The sequence below is a fragment of the Plectropomus leopardus genome, chromosome 6, assembly GCF_026936395.1.
Source record: "Plectropomus leopardus strain MGB_pleo_1.0 chromosome 6, ASM2693639v1, whole genome shotgun sequence".
NCBI classification, from domain to species: domain Eukaryota; kingdom Metazoa; phylum Chordata; class Actinopteri; order Perciformes; family Serranidae; genus Plectropomus; species Plectropomus leopardus.
The window spans coordinates 14,800,542-14,814,116 of record NC_142181.1 but is presented as its reverse complement, the minus strand read 5'-3'; the positions used below and the strand labels follow the sequence as shown (position 1 = coordinate 14,814,116).

General features: G+C 40.6%; 2 protein-coding genes and 1 pseudogene across 3 annotated transcripts in view; 1 reads left to right on the top strand and 2 right to left on the bottom strand.

Moving 5' to 3' along the window:
- clpb (ClpB family mitochondrial disaggregase) overlaps window positions 1-3,352 on the bottom strand; it is a 41,273-nt gene extending 37,921 nt beyond the window's left edge. The window contains exons 1-2 of the mRNA XM_042486063.2: window positions 2,714-3,352; window positions 2,065-2,116 (exon numbers count right to left, since the gene is read on the bottom strand). Of these exons, the coding sequence (XP_042341997.2) occupies window positions 2,065-2,116; window positions 2,714-3,170 (509 nt within the window). The 5' untranslated portion in view covers window positions 3,171-3,352. The remainder of the gene's footprint in view (window positions 1-2,064; window positions 2,117-2,713) is intronic.
- stard10 (StAR related lipid transfer domain containing 10) overlaps window positions 1-13,575 on the top strand; it is a 50,328-nt gene that overhangs the window by 18,199 nt on the left and 18,554 nt on the right. Inside the window, exons 3-4 of one of the 2 annotated variants that reach the window (XM_088078842.1) lie at window positions 5,160-5,283; window positions 11,714-12,500. In XM_088078842.1, coding sequence (XP_087934968.1) covers window positions 12,342-12,500 — 159 coding nt within the window. In that variant the 5' untranslated portion in view covers window positions 5,160-5,283; window positions 11,714-12,341. Of the gene's footprint in view, window positions 1-5,159; window positions 5,284-11,635; window positions 12,501-13,575 lie in introns of those variants that run through there. The other variant, XM_088078843.1, reaches the window with a different exon arrangement.
- Window positions 8,400-8,549, bottom strand: LOC121943823 (U1 spliceosomal RNA; annotated as a pseudogene).

Sequence of the window (13,575 nt, the reverse complement as noted above, 5' to 3'; positions counted from 1 at the left end):
CAGAATGCAACCCTAAACTTATCTTGACATTACCCAGAGGAGCTGTATGTGAAAATGCAAATGTCCGAATCAGTTGAACTAGACATTAATGCACTTTGTCCTGCCAGGATCGGATGTCCGATCTCAAAAAGCCGTGCAGCACGATCAGAGTGCACTGCGTGGCTGCTTACATAGACAATGACTGGGAACTGTAGAAATGATGAATCCTACAGACACACATCAGTGTGGAAATTTTAACACAGATGCCAAAAAAACTAACTGGAAAGACGACGAGATTCAGGTACTTCTGTCGATAATGGCAGAAGGGAAAATTTAAGGAGCAGCAAGATACTCTGATACGCTGCTAATAACCAAATTACGAACCGGCTATATAAATAAAACACTGCGATTTCCACAGCATACTTTCTGCAACATGCTGTTTCACAATTAAACTGGCAGGGAAACATTTTCAAATCTAAAAATACTGAATACAAGCACAAGGTATGAAATAACAGCAGCCTCCATCCTTTTAATTTCAGCATCGTGATCAGCCGACATGAACCCTTCTCGGTGAAACCTGCTCCTCGTGATAATGTCTGGGACTCATCATGACAGCAGATCAATTTCTTGCACATGTTCTGGTGGTAAAAAGCTATCTCCATCTAATAATGATTCACCACAGCGGTAGTACAGCTGCTTTTATAAAGTCTGTGTGAAAACAAGACCTCCATCCCCTCCACCTCCTCTCTCCCGACACTTTACCACTTCTAAACTAAACCAAAGCACTTAACACATCTGTGACCTGCTGACGGTCTCACTGCACTCTCACCTACACCATCTGCCACATGGGCACAGGTAACCCAAGCCAGCAAATGGAGACACACGTGGATAAACACATGTGCACTGCGCTTGTATAGACCGATACGAATACCCAAATACACACTGTACACACACAGGCACAAATTTCACAAAAATTACAGGATTATTGCTCAGAGGTGAGCAGCATAACTGACAGGAAATCCAACCAACCACCAATATGAAGAGCAAAGTGTTTGTTTATTTAAACTAAAATACCAATATATTACATATGGTACATTGTAGGCTCTTTAGTATTGAACTTCAGCACAAAATTTTAGGATCATGACCCTGTGACTACAGTGTTTTCACGTCTCTGTTTTCATAGTTTCTCGAGATTTGTAATGAAATATTATCAGCAGAACAGATGGGACCAAGAAGTACTTTAAGACCTGCAAAGCTCCTTTTTGGGTGGCTATGGTTGACTGACACTGAGTTTGAGGGGAAATTATAACAAACATTTTAATCTGTAATTTTAATCTGTAATTTAGATAAGAAAAATAAAGGTGCTGCAAAGTAAGAGGAAAAAATCTTTTTCAAAATCAAATTTGAGGGAGGAAAATGAATCAAACCACAGTGTTGGCATCCATCCTGTGAAGGCGTTACACACACATAATGGTCCTCCTCTTCCACCTAGTGGTTATTAGTGGGACTACAACTGGAATATACGTGTTTTCATACCCATACATGAGCCTAGCTGTTGCAGAAACTGGCCTCAGTAGATGATCAGTGATTTATAAGGATATAACACTAAACAGCAGAACATGATTAGTACAGGGCTTTAGTCACCACAACCACTTTTTACAAACCAGAGGCCTTTACTGGTTTCCATTAACTTTGTACTGGAAAGATCACTTTGGATGGACCGTTCATGGTTTCTTTACCCAAGTAAATTGAATTAAATGTAGTACAGGTTGAGATAGATAAAATTATTATTAACACTTTTTTCTGCTTTAATACCTTAACATATGTACATAATAAAATTACTGACAGTGGATATGGTCTCAGACAAAAAAAAATCATATCTCATCATATATTTTCAACAAGAAATATAAATCTCATGGCTAAAGAAGTCATTTAGCACAGCCGTGGAAAAATGTAAAATTTAATCATCTAGGTCATATGACATTAGTGATGTTACAGTAATATTACAAAGCCCTGCTGATTCCTAACTAATTTTAACTAAGTGTGTGTGTGTGTGTGTGTGTGTGTGTGAGGGGGGGGTTGTACCTGGCCACATCATCAGAGTTATTGGTCCTTGCTGCCTCCAGAAGAGCATCACCTTGTTGCAAAAACAGATACAGAAAACATTACATTAAAAGAACACAGACCATTGAGGATATGTGAATACTGTTTTTTAGGCCAAATCCAATTCTTCATTACTTTCTTACATGCATTTTTTGAATATGTGCAAAAAATGCTCCAGATTATTAGCAATTTACAATATTTTAGACAGTTATGGAGGAAGTATTTTATCCTTTACTTTGGTTCAAGCAGAAATACCACAGTCTAAAAAAGTTCATTACAAGTAAAAGTTCTAAATTCAATACTCAAGTACTACAACAACATGGAGCCAGTTTTACATATTCTGTGGACTACTAGGTTCATTTTTTGCATAGTACTGGATACATCAATTATGTATAATGTTATAATATGCAAAATCAAACTAATACCCATTAGTGACAGACAACTGTTGAGTAAAACATACAATATTTACCTCTGAATTGTAGTGAAGTCAAAGTATAAAGTTTTATAAAATAGAAATACTCAAGTACCTGTAAATTGTACATAAATACAGCACTTGAGTAAAAATACATAATTACTTTTCACAGTTGAACAGACAAAACAATTATTCCATGTAACAGCTGATAAAGTCTACCTTTATTATCAGAGTCTTTCTTGAGGCAGAAGGCCACGGCTGCAGCAGACAGCACACCGGCAGATGCCACTCCTGCCCGGCTGGCTCCTCCACCTGTCCCGCGGCCCTCACCTCCGCCGCTCTGCCCGCTCTCCTCCCAGTACTGGTTGTTGTTGCGCCCCCTGCTGGCCAGAGCCGCCCACGAGCTGCGGCGGTTCTCCAGGTTGGACAGCCATCTAGGGGCGAGGTGGTGGAACTGCACCACCGGGTTTACACTAGTACCGGCCGTCTCTTCGGCTAAAATCCCCCGTCTAGAGACCCGAGAGGTGGACACGATTGGGTTGCGGTTGATCTCCGCCGGTGTCTCGCGGATGCCTTGACAGGCAGCATCACCTGCGCTGGTCTGGAGCACGCGACTGCACGGTGACAGGCTGCGCGACCTTCGCGCAATTAGCCTGGTGGGAATAGACGATAACATGGCGATAAACTCACCAAAAACGAAGCGGGGGATCAAACCCTCAGTCTGGCAGTAACTCCAGGGGGACACGGATACCCTACAGGCCCGGGACACCGCGATGATTCCGATCTGACGGCTGTAACACCTTGATTTCCAAGCAGCTACTTACAACAACCGAGACGAAAACAACCGCTTCTCATCATCGTAGCGTGGATGTCACCAGAACGCGCGGTGCATTCTGGGAAATGTTGTTTTACTGGAAAGTTCTACGTCTGACACTTGTGACCACAGCGAGATTTTTTTTACATTTATTGATTGAATACAAGATCATTACAAAAATGCATATAAATACAGAAAAGGACAAAATTAACAAAAATAAATTAAAAAATACACAACGAAAAGACAAAAACTAAAAAGAAAAAATATTACATTAAAATTTCATAATGCAAGGTTACATCATATAGGCTGATCATTTAAATGGAATTTTTAAAAAAAATCTATTGCCCAAAATCATTAATAAAATGCAGGAATATTGCTTTAGTGTCTGACCAATTCTTCTTATGAATGCGGAAATTTCCAAAAATAATAAACAGTTGTATCTACATTTTTTTATTTTCAAACTATATATACTATAAACTATATATTTGAACATTTATCTTGACTTTCCTTTTAGAAAATTGCCACATCAGTCATTCTGGTGTAAATACACTGAGGAAAAAAGTGACGCGCGAGGGCGAAATGGCGAGATGTTATAGACTTATGTGTTCGGAAATCAGATTAAACTGCAGTGAGGTACACACATAGAAATAATAACAAGAAAGATTTGTGAAAATGTTGAATCAAACTTCCAGTTGATCCTGTTTTACGCACGCGTAATGTTGCCATACGCTAACGGTTACTTTTGAATTTCCTTGTCTGAACTATTTGTATTTGATTTACAGTAGCCTATAGTCATCCTGTATTGCAGTAGCCAATAATATTAAACAGCTGTTCACCAAAACGAGACGCGGTCACAGCTGGCCTTTGGTTGCACATCGCGAGCAGTTTGTTTACTGTATCGGACTGGACAGAGCTTTTTGGATTTCTAGTCCTTTCATATACGCACAGTAGGATAGGGTATATTGTAGCCTGTACGACTGGACCTGAGCATGAAAGAACCCTGACCGTGACATATATTTGATGACACAAGCAGTTGTTTTGTCAGTGCATTTGTCCTCTGATAGTTGATCGTGGCCGCCAGATGGCATCACAGCACTGTGCTGATGTTTAGTACACATAGCCTTGCAGGGAAATGTCTTAATCCAATGGTTTAAATTTCAGGCATAATTCTGATAATGGCTGGATGATTTGATCATTCCGGTCAAATCCGGAACAAAGACAACACAACTGTAGAACAAAATAGACGGTAAGCTTTAAACCACCGATAAATAGGCTTCTGCTTAAAATGTAGACATTATAGCCTACTGTAATCACATGCTGATTTACCCACAGACCCATTTACTGATTACTGTGCCCTGGCCTTCACCTCCAAATTATCACTCAAATTAAAATGAACCAACAAGAAAATGACTCAGAATCATCACAAAGAGAAACAGATAGACTGCAAAGTGATCAAAACAAACTGAAAAGAGAAAAAAAAGTCAGAAAAAGGGAAAAACGACCATAAATGACAAAGAGACGCAAAAAATACAAAGAGACACTTTGACACACACAAAAAAGACACACAATCACTGCACACAGAAACAAAAAGGTACCTTATAAGTAAGTTATTTTAATACAAGTATAATACAATATAAGACACAATAACGCAAAAAGGCTACAAAAGGCAAAACAACCAAAAACTGACTATACATTTACACAAAACAACAAGACAAAATTACCTAAATAACACATAAAACAACAACAACAACAAGGAGACACAAAATGACGGCTTTATTATTATTATTTTATGACAGTGTTTGTTGTTCTGAGGGTACATTGATTCCCTGCATGTCCTTGTTGACCCTGCAGCCTGCTCTTACTGGATTTGTCTGCTCCTCTACCTGCCTGCCTGACGCCAACTTTGCTTCCTCAATGACCACGAGCCCTGCTTGTCCCTCTCTGGAGTCCCAGCTTTTCCCACAAGCTCCATGCTGTAAGTGTTTCTGCAACTTACCTGATGCATTCACCTTCTCGTCTGCTCCACGTTCACAATTTCCCCACTCAGGCTATGAAGTAACACCTGTGAACGTGAGCTCACCCCAGTCTCTCTACGAGCTCTGCTCGACTCATGAACTCTGCTCCACCCCAGAACTGATAACTGTCCCTACTTACCTGCAACCTGATTATACTCACCTGTGCTTCATTTAACCTGCCAAAAGATGAAATAAGGTCATTACCAACTACTTACCTGCTCTTTTGTGCTGCATTTGGGTCCTACCACATCCCATTAACAGTGTAACTGTCTCTGAGACAGTTTTATGGATGTTTATTTTCTTTGTTATAAATTAATTACCTTTAGTTCATAAAGCTGAAGGTCATTAAAATGTGATAAATAGGGTGTTAAATACTTTATGACAAAAATGTGTCCCAGAGAAAAAATTCTGGTTAGAAATTTATTGGTTAATGTAAGCCTTCTATTGGTCTGACATAAATGCAGAGAGTAGCACCACCCAGTGTAGTTTTTGGCATTGTGGGAAGTGTGATGTTTGGGTAAGAGCAACATGGCTCCTGATGATGAACCAACGCACAACTCCAGCGTAACTATATTCTACACGTGGTCTTGGACAAACAGGATTTACCGTATGCGATATTGTTGATGCACATTCTCCCCATTGTGTTGAGGATGTGAGTTTTTGCTTATACATGATCTGCATTGTTGTGACTGCAAAAAAAAGAACAGAGGATAAAAAGACTAGTCATTGTTGAAAACCTGATGGACTTGAAATTACCTAATTTTTTTTAGTATCAGGAAGAACAAAAGTTGTTCACACATGCTTGCATACATGCTTGAGGAAACATTACATTAAATCATCACTTCCTACACAAGAAACGTAGCTTGATTTTACTGATAGTAATGAAACAGCTTGTCTTTAAAATCTTGATGAAACTGCATTTTGAGAGTCATGTGCTTCTGTATAGTTTCTGCAAATTTTCCTGTAGAAATGTGATGCTGCAGCAGAAATGTATGCAGAAAGTTGTCTATCAACATTTTAAAGCAAATCAGTTAATGAAAGACTCTTTTGTTTAGTAGCAGGAATGGCAAGGGCAAAATTGTTCAGAAATCAGTTGGCATTTTTATCTTCATCTACTATTATGAAAAAAATAGTGTATTCCAGGAAAAAATAATAACGGTGTTGTTGAAAATGCCATTTTCTTGTGTCTGAAATACTTCCCAAGCCAGACTACTCTGATGTATACAAGAGTGGGCTGTAATTTATTAGATGGGTATGTTGTGTGCTGGCAAAAGGCTTACTGGCTCACATGAATCATAGAGGGCACCATGCTCCACCATCATAAATCTACTGGCACCTTTACCAGCAGTCCCATCTAAATGTCAGTGTGGGTTTGCTTTTGTAGACACCTGACAATACATCTATTCACTCCAAAAAATACAGCTGAAGTTGCCCACACCGAGCTGTCGATGTGTTTCTAAAGCATTTTTTAAAACTCACGTTCACTATATAACGATCAGCCACAACACTGAAATCAATGGTGAAGTGGATAAAATTGATCATCTTGTTGCAATACAATGTCCTGCTGGGAAACTTTGGGTCCTGGCAATTATGTACATGCTACTTGATTGACATCAACCTCACAAACATTGTTACAGATCAAGTATCCCCCTCATGGAAGTGGCCCCCCAGCAGGACAATGTGCCATGCCACACGCAAAAACTGCTCAAGTATATGGTCCGAGGAACTTGACAAAGAGCTCAAGGCATCAGCCTCCAAACTTGCATGGTCCCAATCTGATTGAGCATCCATGGGACACGCCACTAGTGTCAGACACCACAGGACAGCCCCAGAGGCCCTGTGTCCATGCTTTGATGTGTCATAGGCCCCATCATGGATCAGACTTGGTTCTTGCCTGTTGAGTCATAGACACAGTCAAGTCCTTTCAAGTCATCAAAGTCACCTTTACTGTCAATTCTAACATGTTTGTTAGACACACAAGAATTGAAATTGCGTTTCTCTCCATGTCCACAGTGCAAATAATAAAAGGTCAAAAAGAGAATAGAAAAACAAAGAGAAAAAAGCTAAAAATATGTATGTACATAAATTAATCAGGCAATAGAAAGAGAAAATATAGACATGGTGTATATACATACTTACATACAAACATATGTTATGGACATATAGACATATTCATAAGTGTACAACATGGTGCAGTTTGGTGGGTGCAAAAAGAAAAAGGGCAGGTTTACTATGAAATAATGTAATGTGTTATGTACAGTACAGCAGCAGAAACAGAGTTTATAGTGCAAGTAGTTTGTAGTGCAATTTATGATACAAAAGGTAGCAGCATTATTTAAAGGTGATCTGTTCTTTTGTGCTTTCGCAAGAGCTGGGAGGAGTTCAGAGTCCAACGTTTTTGGGGGCAGAGGGTAGAAGACAGGGGAGAGAGTTCAGCTTCCTGACAGCCTGATGGATGAAGCTGTTCATGAGTCTGGTGGAGCGGGCACGGAGGCTCCGGTACCTTCTCCCAAAAGGCTGAAGAGGCTGCGTGAGGGGTGTCTGGAGTCACCCACAATGCTGGTTGCTTTGCAGATGAGGCGGGTGTTGTAGATGTCTAGGAGGGAGGGGAGTGAAGGTGAGACACTCCAGCTGTGTTCACTATGTGCTGCAGGGTTTTCCGATTGTAGTCAGTGCAGCTCCCGTACCACACAGTGATGCAGCTGGTCAGGATGCTCTCAATGGTGCCGTGGTAGAAGGTGCACATGATAGGTGGGGGGGCTCTTGCTGAAGGTTGGCGTGCAGTTATGGGTCAGCAGGGTGAAGAGCAGGGGACTGAGCACACAACCTTTCGGGGGCTCCTGTGCTCAGTGTGATGGTGCTTTAGATGTAGGGATTGGGAGTGGTTGAGCTTCTTTGGCACAGGCATGATGATGGTGACTTTGAAGAATGCTAAAACAACAGCCTGGTTCAGAGACGTGTTGAAGATGTCCGTGAAGACATCCTTGAGCTCCTCGCTCAAGTCAACACCCTTGCGGGTGTTGACTGTGGCGAGTGTTCTCTTCACACTGGCTGCAGACAGGCAAAAAAAAAAAAACAAGGGAGAGCACGAACGCAGTCCCCCACTACCAGAAATTATGCAGTCAACATTCCCACATTTGGGGAATTTGCTAGGGTCAGCACATCCGGAGTGCAATGGCTGAGCCTCGCCCAGGGTTTTATTTATAAAGCCCATTATCACAAATCACGATATGCCTCAGAGGGCTTTACAGCATCCCTCTGTCCTTTGACCCTCACAGGGTATGAGGAAAAACTCCTCCCAAAAAAAACTTTAATGGGGGAAAAAGTTATAGAAACAGGACCTCTGGGGTACCAGAAGGCCCCATATTCTGTGTAGTGGACAGACAGACACATTGCTGTTCACACCTGTGTCTATCATGTGTCTCCTGCTGACCAACTGTGTTCAGATGTCATTACTGCGAAATTCTACACATCTTCTTCCATTGTGCAAAACGATGCATGGTCAGACAACATTTTGTCTAATTCGACATAAAATTTGTAAGTTATAGAGTGTTTGCACACTATAGCCAAAACAGCCACCAAGTCCTTGCACTAATGACATAGCTTTATTATGGATACATCAGGATGGTGTTAGCATTTATACCACAAAAGAAATATGGTCAAATGACCACCATGGCAAGTGGTTTGAGTGACCAGATCACAATGCATCTTGGTGGTTGTTTACACTTGTATTTAGCGCTGTCTACTTGGGACCAGATGACCCAAAATGCATGTTCCTTGGGCCATTCCTGGGCAGTTTTTGCAATGTTGCATGGCACCATGTCTGGCTGGAGAAATGGCATTGAGGGGATGTACTTGGTCTGTAATGGTGCGAGAGTAGGTGGTGCCTGTCAAGTCCACATGCAATGCAGGACCCAGAGTTTTCCCACAAAACATTGCATTTTAACAAGATGACTGGTGTTACTGACCTCAACAGTCAGTGGTTTTAATGTTTCCACTGATCAGTGTTTATCTTGACAACAATGAAATGATGTGATGGCTGAGATTTGTGCTTTGAGGCAGTCAGCTGCACAGCTGCAGGGACCAGACTGGTTTGCAGACTCTGTGAAACTGATTTCATTAACGATGGCTCGGTGCTTGCAAGTCTCCCTTAGTGCCATTTTAGTCATCATGTAAAAATACTGAATAACAAATTGGACTGTATTGAAATGTCTCACTTGAGAGCAAGAAAGGTGGCTTCATATATTGGATTTGACTGGCAGTTTTGCAACCATTTTTTTCTTTTATTCCTTGTCCTAAATTGGTCAATTTTGCACTTAATGCATTACTATGCTTTCTGAATAAATCAGCCTGAATCATCAGAGTGCTCTTGTTTCTTTATGGTTTCCAAATGAATCAAATTCAGTGACCTTTTTTCGCAGCAGACGTTTCAACAAAATCACAGGTACAACTAATAACATTTACCACGGCTCTGTTCTGGGAATCACAGCAATGTAATGAATAAATTGTACTACTGATCACAGCTGTCAAAAAGTCTGCTGTCTTGCTTAAGTCGACAATGGAGAACTAGGGTTTTTTTCACTGTGTTTATTCAAAAGAAATCAATCAGCATCAAAAAAGCTGTATTGCTCCTGTGCAAAGAAAGAGTGTGAAGTCCATGCTTGCAGAAAGTGATCACACCTAAATGATAAAGTTGCTCTGTGATGGGCAGCACTTTGGCTACACTACAGCACCTGTCAACCACCAAAAAGAAACATTTTCGCCCATAATAATTTTGCATGACCTTTCTGTGTTTTGCATCTTTACACAAATGTGTGATTGTAAAAGGAAAATGTAAGGGGCACTTCAGATTATTTGGGCCTCAAGATGTCGTGAGAACACCCACAGATTAAACTGAATGAAGGAGGCCAATAATGGTTTTACACACTTCAAGATGAAAAAAGGGAGAGTGATGGATGAGTGACAACCACAGACTGAGTGAAAAATAGATGGACACAGGCGAGCAGAGTGAGGGAATATAAAAGATACAGTCACTTGAAAACATATTGCATTGTAGGACATGTAAATGCATATTGTTGTCAATACGTGAGTTCATATCTTGCTTTTATTGGCATATCCAGCAGTGAGAAAAGATGACAGAAAGACTCCCAAACACTTTACACGTCAGCCAACAAGAGCCAGGCGCGCTCCCGCTGCCCCGTGAACTAACAAGTTCATAAAAAGGTGCGCGTGAATGGTGTGATAGCGCGGAGTGCGTTCAAATACAGTCGGGAACAAGCAAAGAGAGTGACCAAACGGGAGCTGTCTGCGTGTTTAAGCTGTAGGAAAAAAAATAATTGTGTTAAAAAATAAATCTGTTCTGGTCTCGACCGGTCTTTATTGAAAATCTGGAGTCCATTATGTCTAAGACCAAGACAAGACTGTATCAAAATGCATTTGATTCTGAGACGAGACTGAAACGCTCTAAAAGTGGTCTCGAGATCCAGATTGATCCCAAGCATGACAACTCTAGAGCCAGTGTTTGATTTTTTGGACTCAATGAAAGAGAATCTGTTCCATATAGGGTTAAAATAAAATTTAAAAAAACACAACAATATTTATTTTTAGGTGGTTATAAACAGATGAAACCATGAATATTATAGTCTGTACCATTTCTGCCAATAGATACCCCTAAATTGTACACATCGGGCCTTTAAATATGATAAAATTGCATTACATAGGCTAAATATAGGAATAGATAGCACTTTTAATTGTATTTTTTCCATTAAGTATATAACTTAACTAAATTAAGTTATATTTTAAAATTCCTTTAAATAACGTGACATCTTTTTTGTAAAACTTTAATTTATTAGTAATTAATCAAAACGTGTGTTCGATAATGTGGAAAACTTAGTTGGAACAAATCAACTTGTCAGTTATCTACCTAGTTATCAACTTAAAAAAAATGTGTTCATAAATATAGTAATTAAGTATTTAATAACCATATATATGACCACATTTTTAAGTTGATTCCCCATAAATTGTTTTATTTTAAAGTGTTTTGTACTCTTACCATAGTTATGAACACACGTTTTTAAGTTGATTACTAATAAAAAATTAAATTGGTCCAACACATTTTCCCTCAGTGTTATATGCTTAAATATCATAATTATGAACCAACTGATTCCTCACAAAATTATGTTATTGCAACTAATTTCCCCCCCACAATATTTAAAAAGGAATTGAACAAAATGTCTTTCAGGCAGAGCTGGGGGCTTTACGAGGAGCACGTGAAGGCAGCACAGGGAGGCGTTTCCATCGTAGCCGTCCCTGCGCTGCCTGCCTCCTCAGCCTGGGCTCTCCTCCTCTCCCTCTTCCACCTCCACCTCTTCCTCTTATTTCTCACCGCAGACTCCTCCACCACCTGCCACAGCAGCGACGCAGCGATGGAGAGCCGCTGCGAATGATTATAAGCTCACGGAAGACCACCACTGAGAGAGAAAAAGAGAAAGACACACAGAGGGGAGCACAGATAAGAGGGAGACCCGGACAACCAGAGAGACAGACGGAGAGAGACGAGCGGAAACAGAAACATATGGTTTGTCTGAAGAGCGGTTGTTTCTGAGGACTGCTGAACCGGACCGAAACTTATTCAACCACCGTGATCAACGAAAAGCCTAATTTGATTCGTCCATCTGGTTTTTTTGACACTTGTTTGCCTTATTTTTGTGAGCGCTCACCTGTGGTAGGCTGTGCCTGCGTGCACCTCTGTTTGATTAGTTTGTGCGGGCTGGATTGCGGTTGTTGGACCTCCCTGAGCACGCGCACACACGCACACCGATCATCACAAGACGCGGTGCAGCCCACAAAAGCTTCTTGCAAGGAGGAAATTGAATTAGACAAGTTTATTCCCACAGAGGAGAAGCACAAGAGTGGCTACTCTCCTTCATCTCTCACCGTGTCCCCTCAGGGCCCACCAGTTGTCTGTCAGAACCCGCTCCTCTCGTCTCCCACCACCTCCCCTCTCCGGCAACGAGCCATGTCTGGGCAGACTGTGACCATCCCGGACGACCGGGCGTTTGCCAGCTTCAAGGCGGAGTGTCTGTGCGAGGAAGGCTGGAATATCACCCTCAATAACGGGGGCATCACGGTGTGGACCCAGGTACTGGAGGAGGGCAAGTCCATCCACAAAATTAAGGTGAGACTATATTAAGGTAGGAAATAGTGCAAGTCCCTTAGAATATGTTAAAAAGCGTCACAAAGTATAGTTAAGATCTGCATTATTTAATAGCAGGAAATGATAACAAAAACACTGCACTATCAGTTGCCACAGAGGTGCTTTTATTTCTCAATTCCCATATGATTCAAACTGCTGACACGCTCTAACTGCTGCTTCTTTTCCTGCATAGTAGGCTAGTTGCAGCAGAAGCAACCAGCTAACTGAGTATTGCATTGCAAATATATGGATGACACAGCAGCACACTATATAAGCACATAAAAGAATTTGCACAGATACTGGGTTCTCACAGTCATGGAAAACCAGGAAAGGTTTGTGATTTCACAATAACGTTGTGGAATGAGTTCAAACCATTGAAAGTTTTGGTAAAGTCATATAATTTTGATGTGTGTAATGAAATTGTAACAGTTGTCTTCTGCGGATAATATGTTTGAAAAGACTGTGCCGAGAAAAAAAAAGTGTTATGGTTCCTTCAAAAGTTTTGAAAAGTGTTACATGTAAATGTGTGGGAACCCTGTAAATCGTTACAATATGTTGCTAAAATTGCAACTATTAAGCCTGCAGTTAATTTTTTTAATCACAAGTCAGTGAACACATCCTGTGTTAGATTCACTCATCTATTTATAAATGTGCACAGTGGTGGAGTTGTGAATTCATATTAGATGCACACTAAAAGAGTGAGAGCTTCAGGAGGCAGGCTTAATTCTCTTGTGACACCCATATTCCCTGCCGGTGAAACGATTTTTAAGTGTCTTCCCTAAAGCACATTAGGTAGTGTTGAGTATAATATGTTGGCTTACTTTGTTGACTTCTCTGAAGCTGGTTTTGCATACAGTTTGTGCAAGTATTTAACACAGCACAGGGAAGTGAACAAAAGTTGAAATGGTACAATGGACAATAGAAGTGACTACGGCTGAAAGGAACAGTTGATTAGCTGAATGTCAACAGAAAATAAAATCATGAGTGCAGTTATGAATTTAAGTTTTTGATTCAGTGCTTACAGCTTCTGACATTTGAGGAGTTGCTGCTTTTCTCT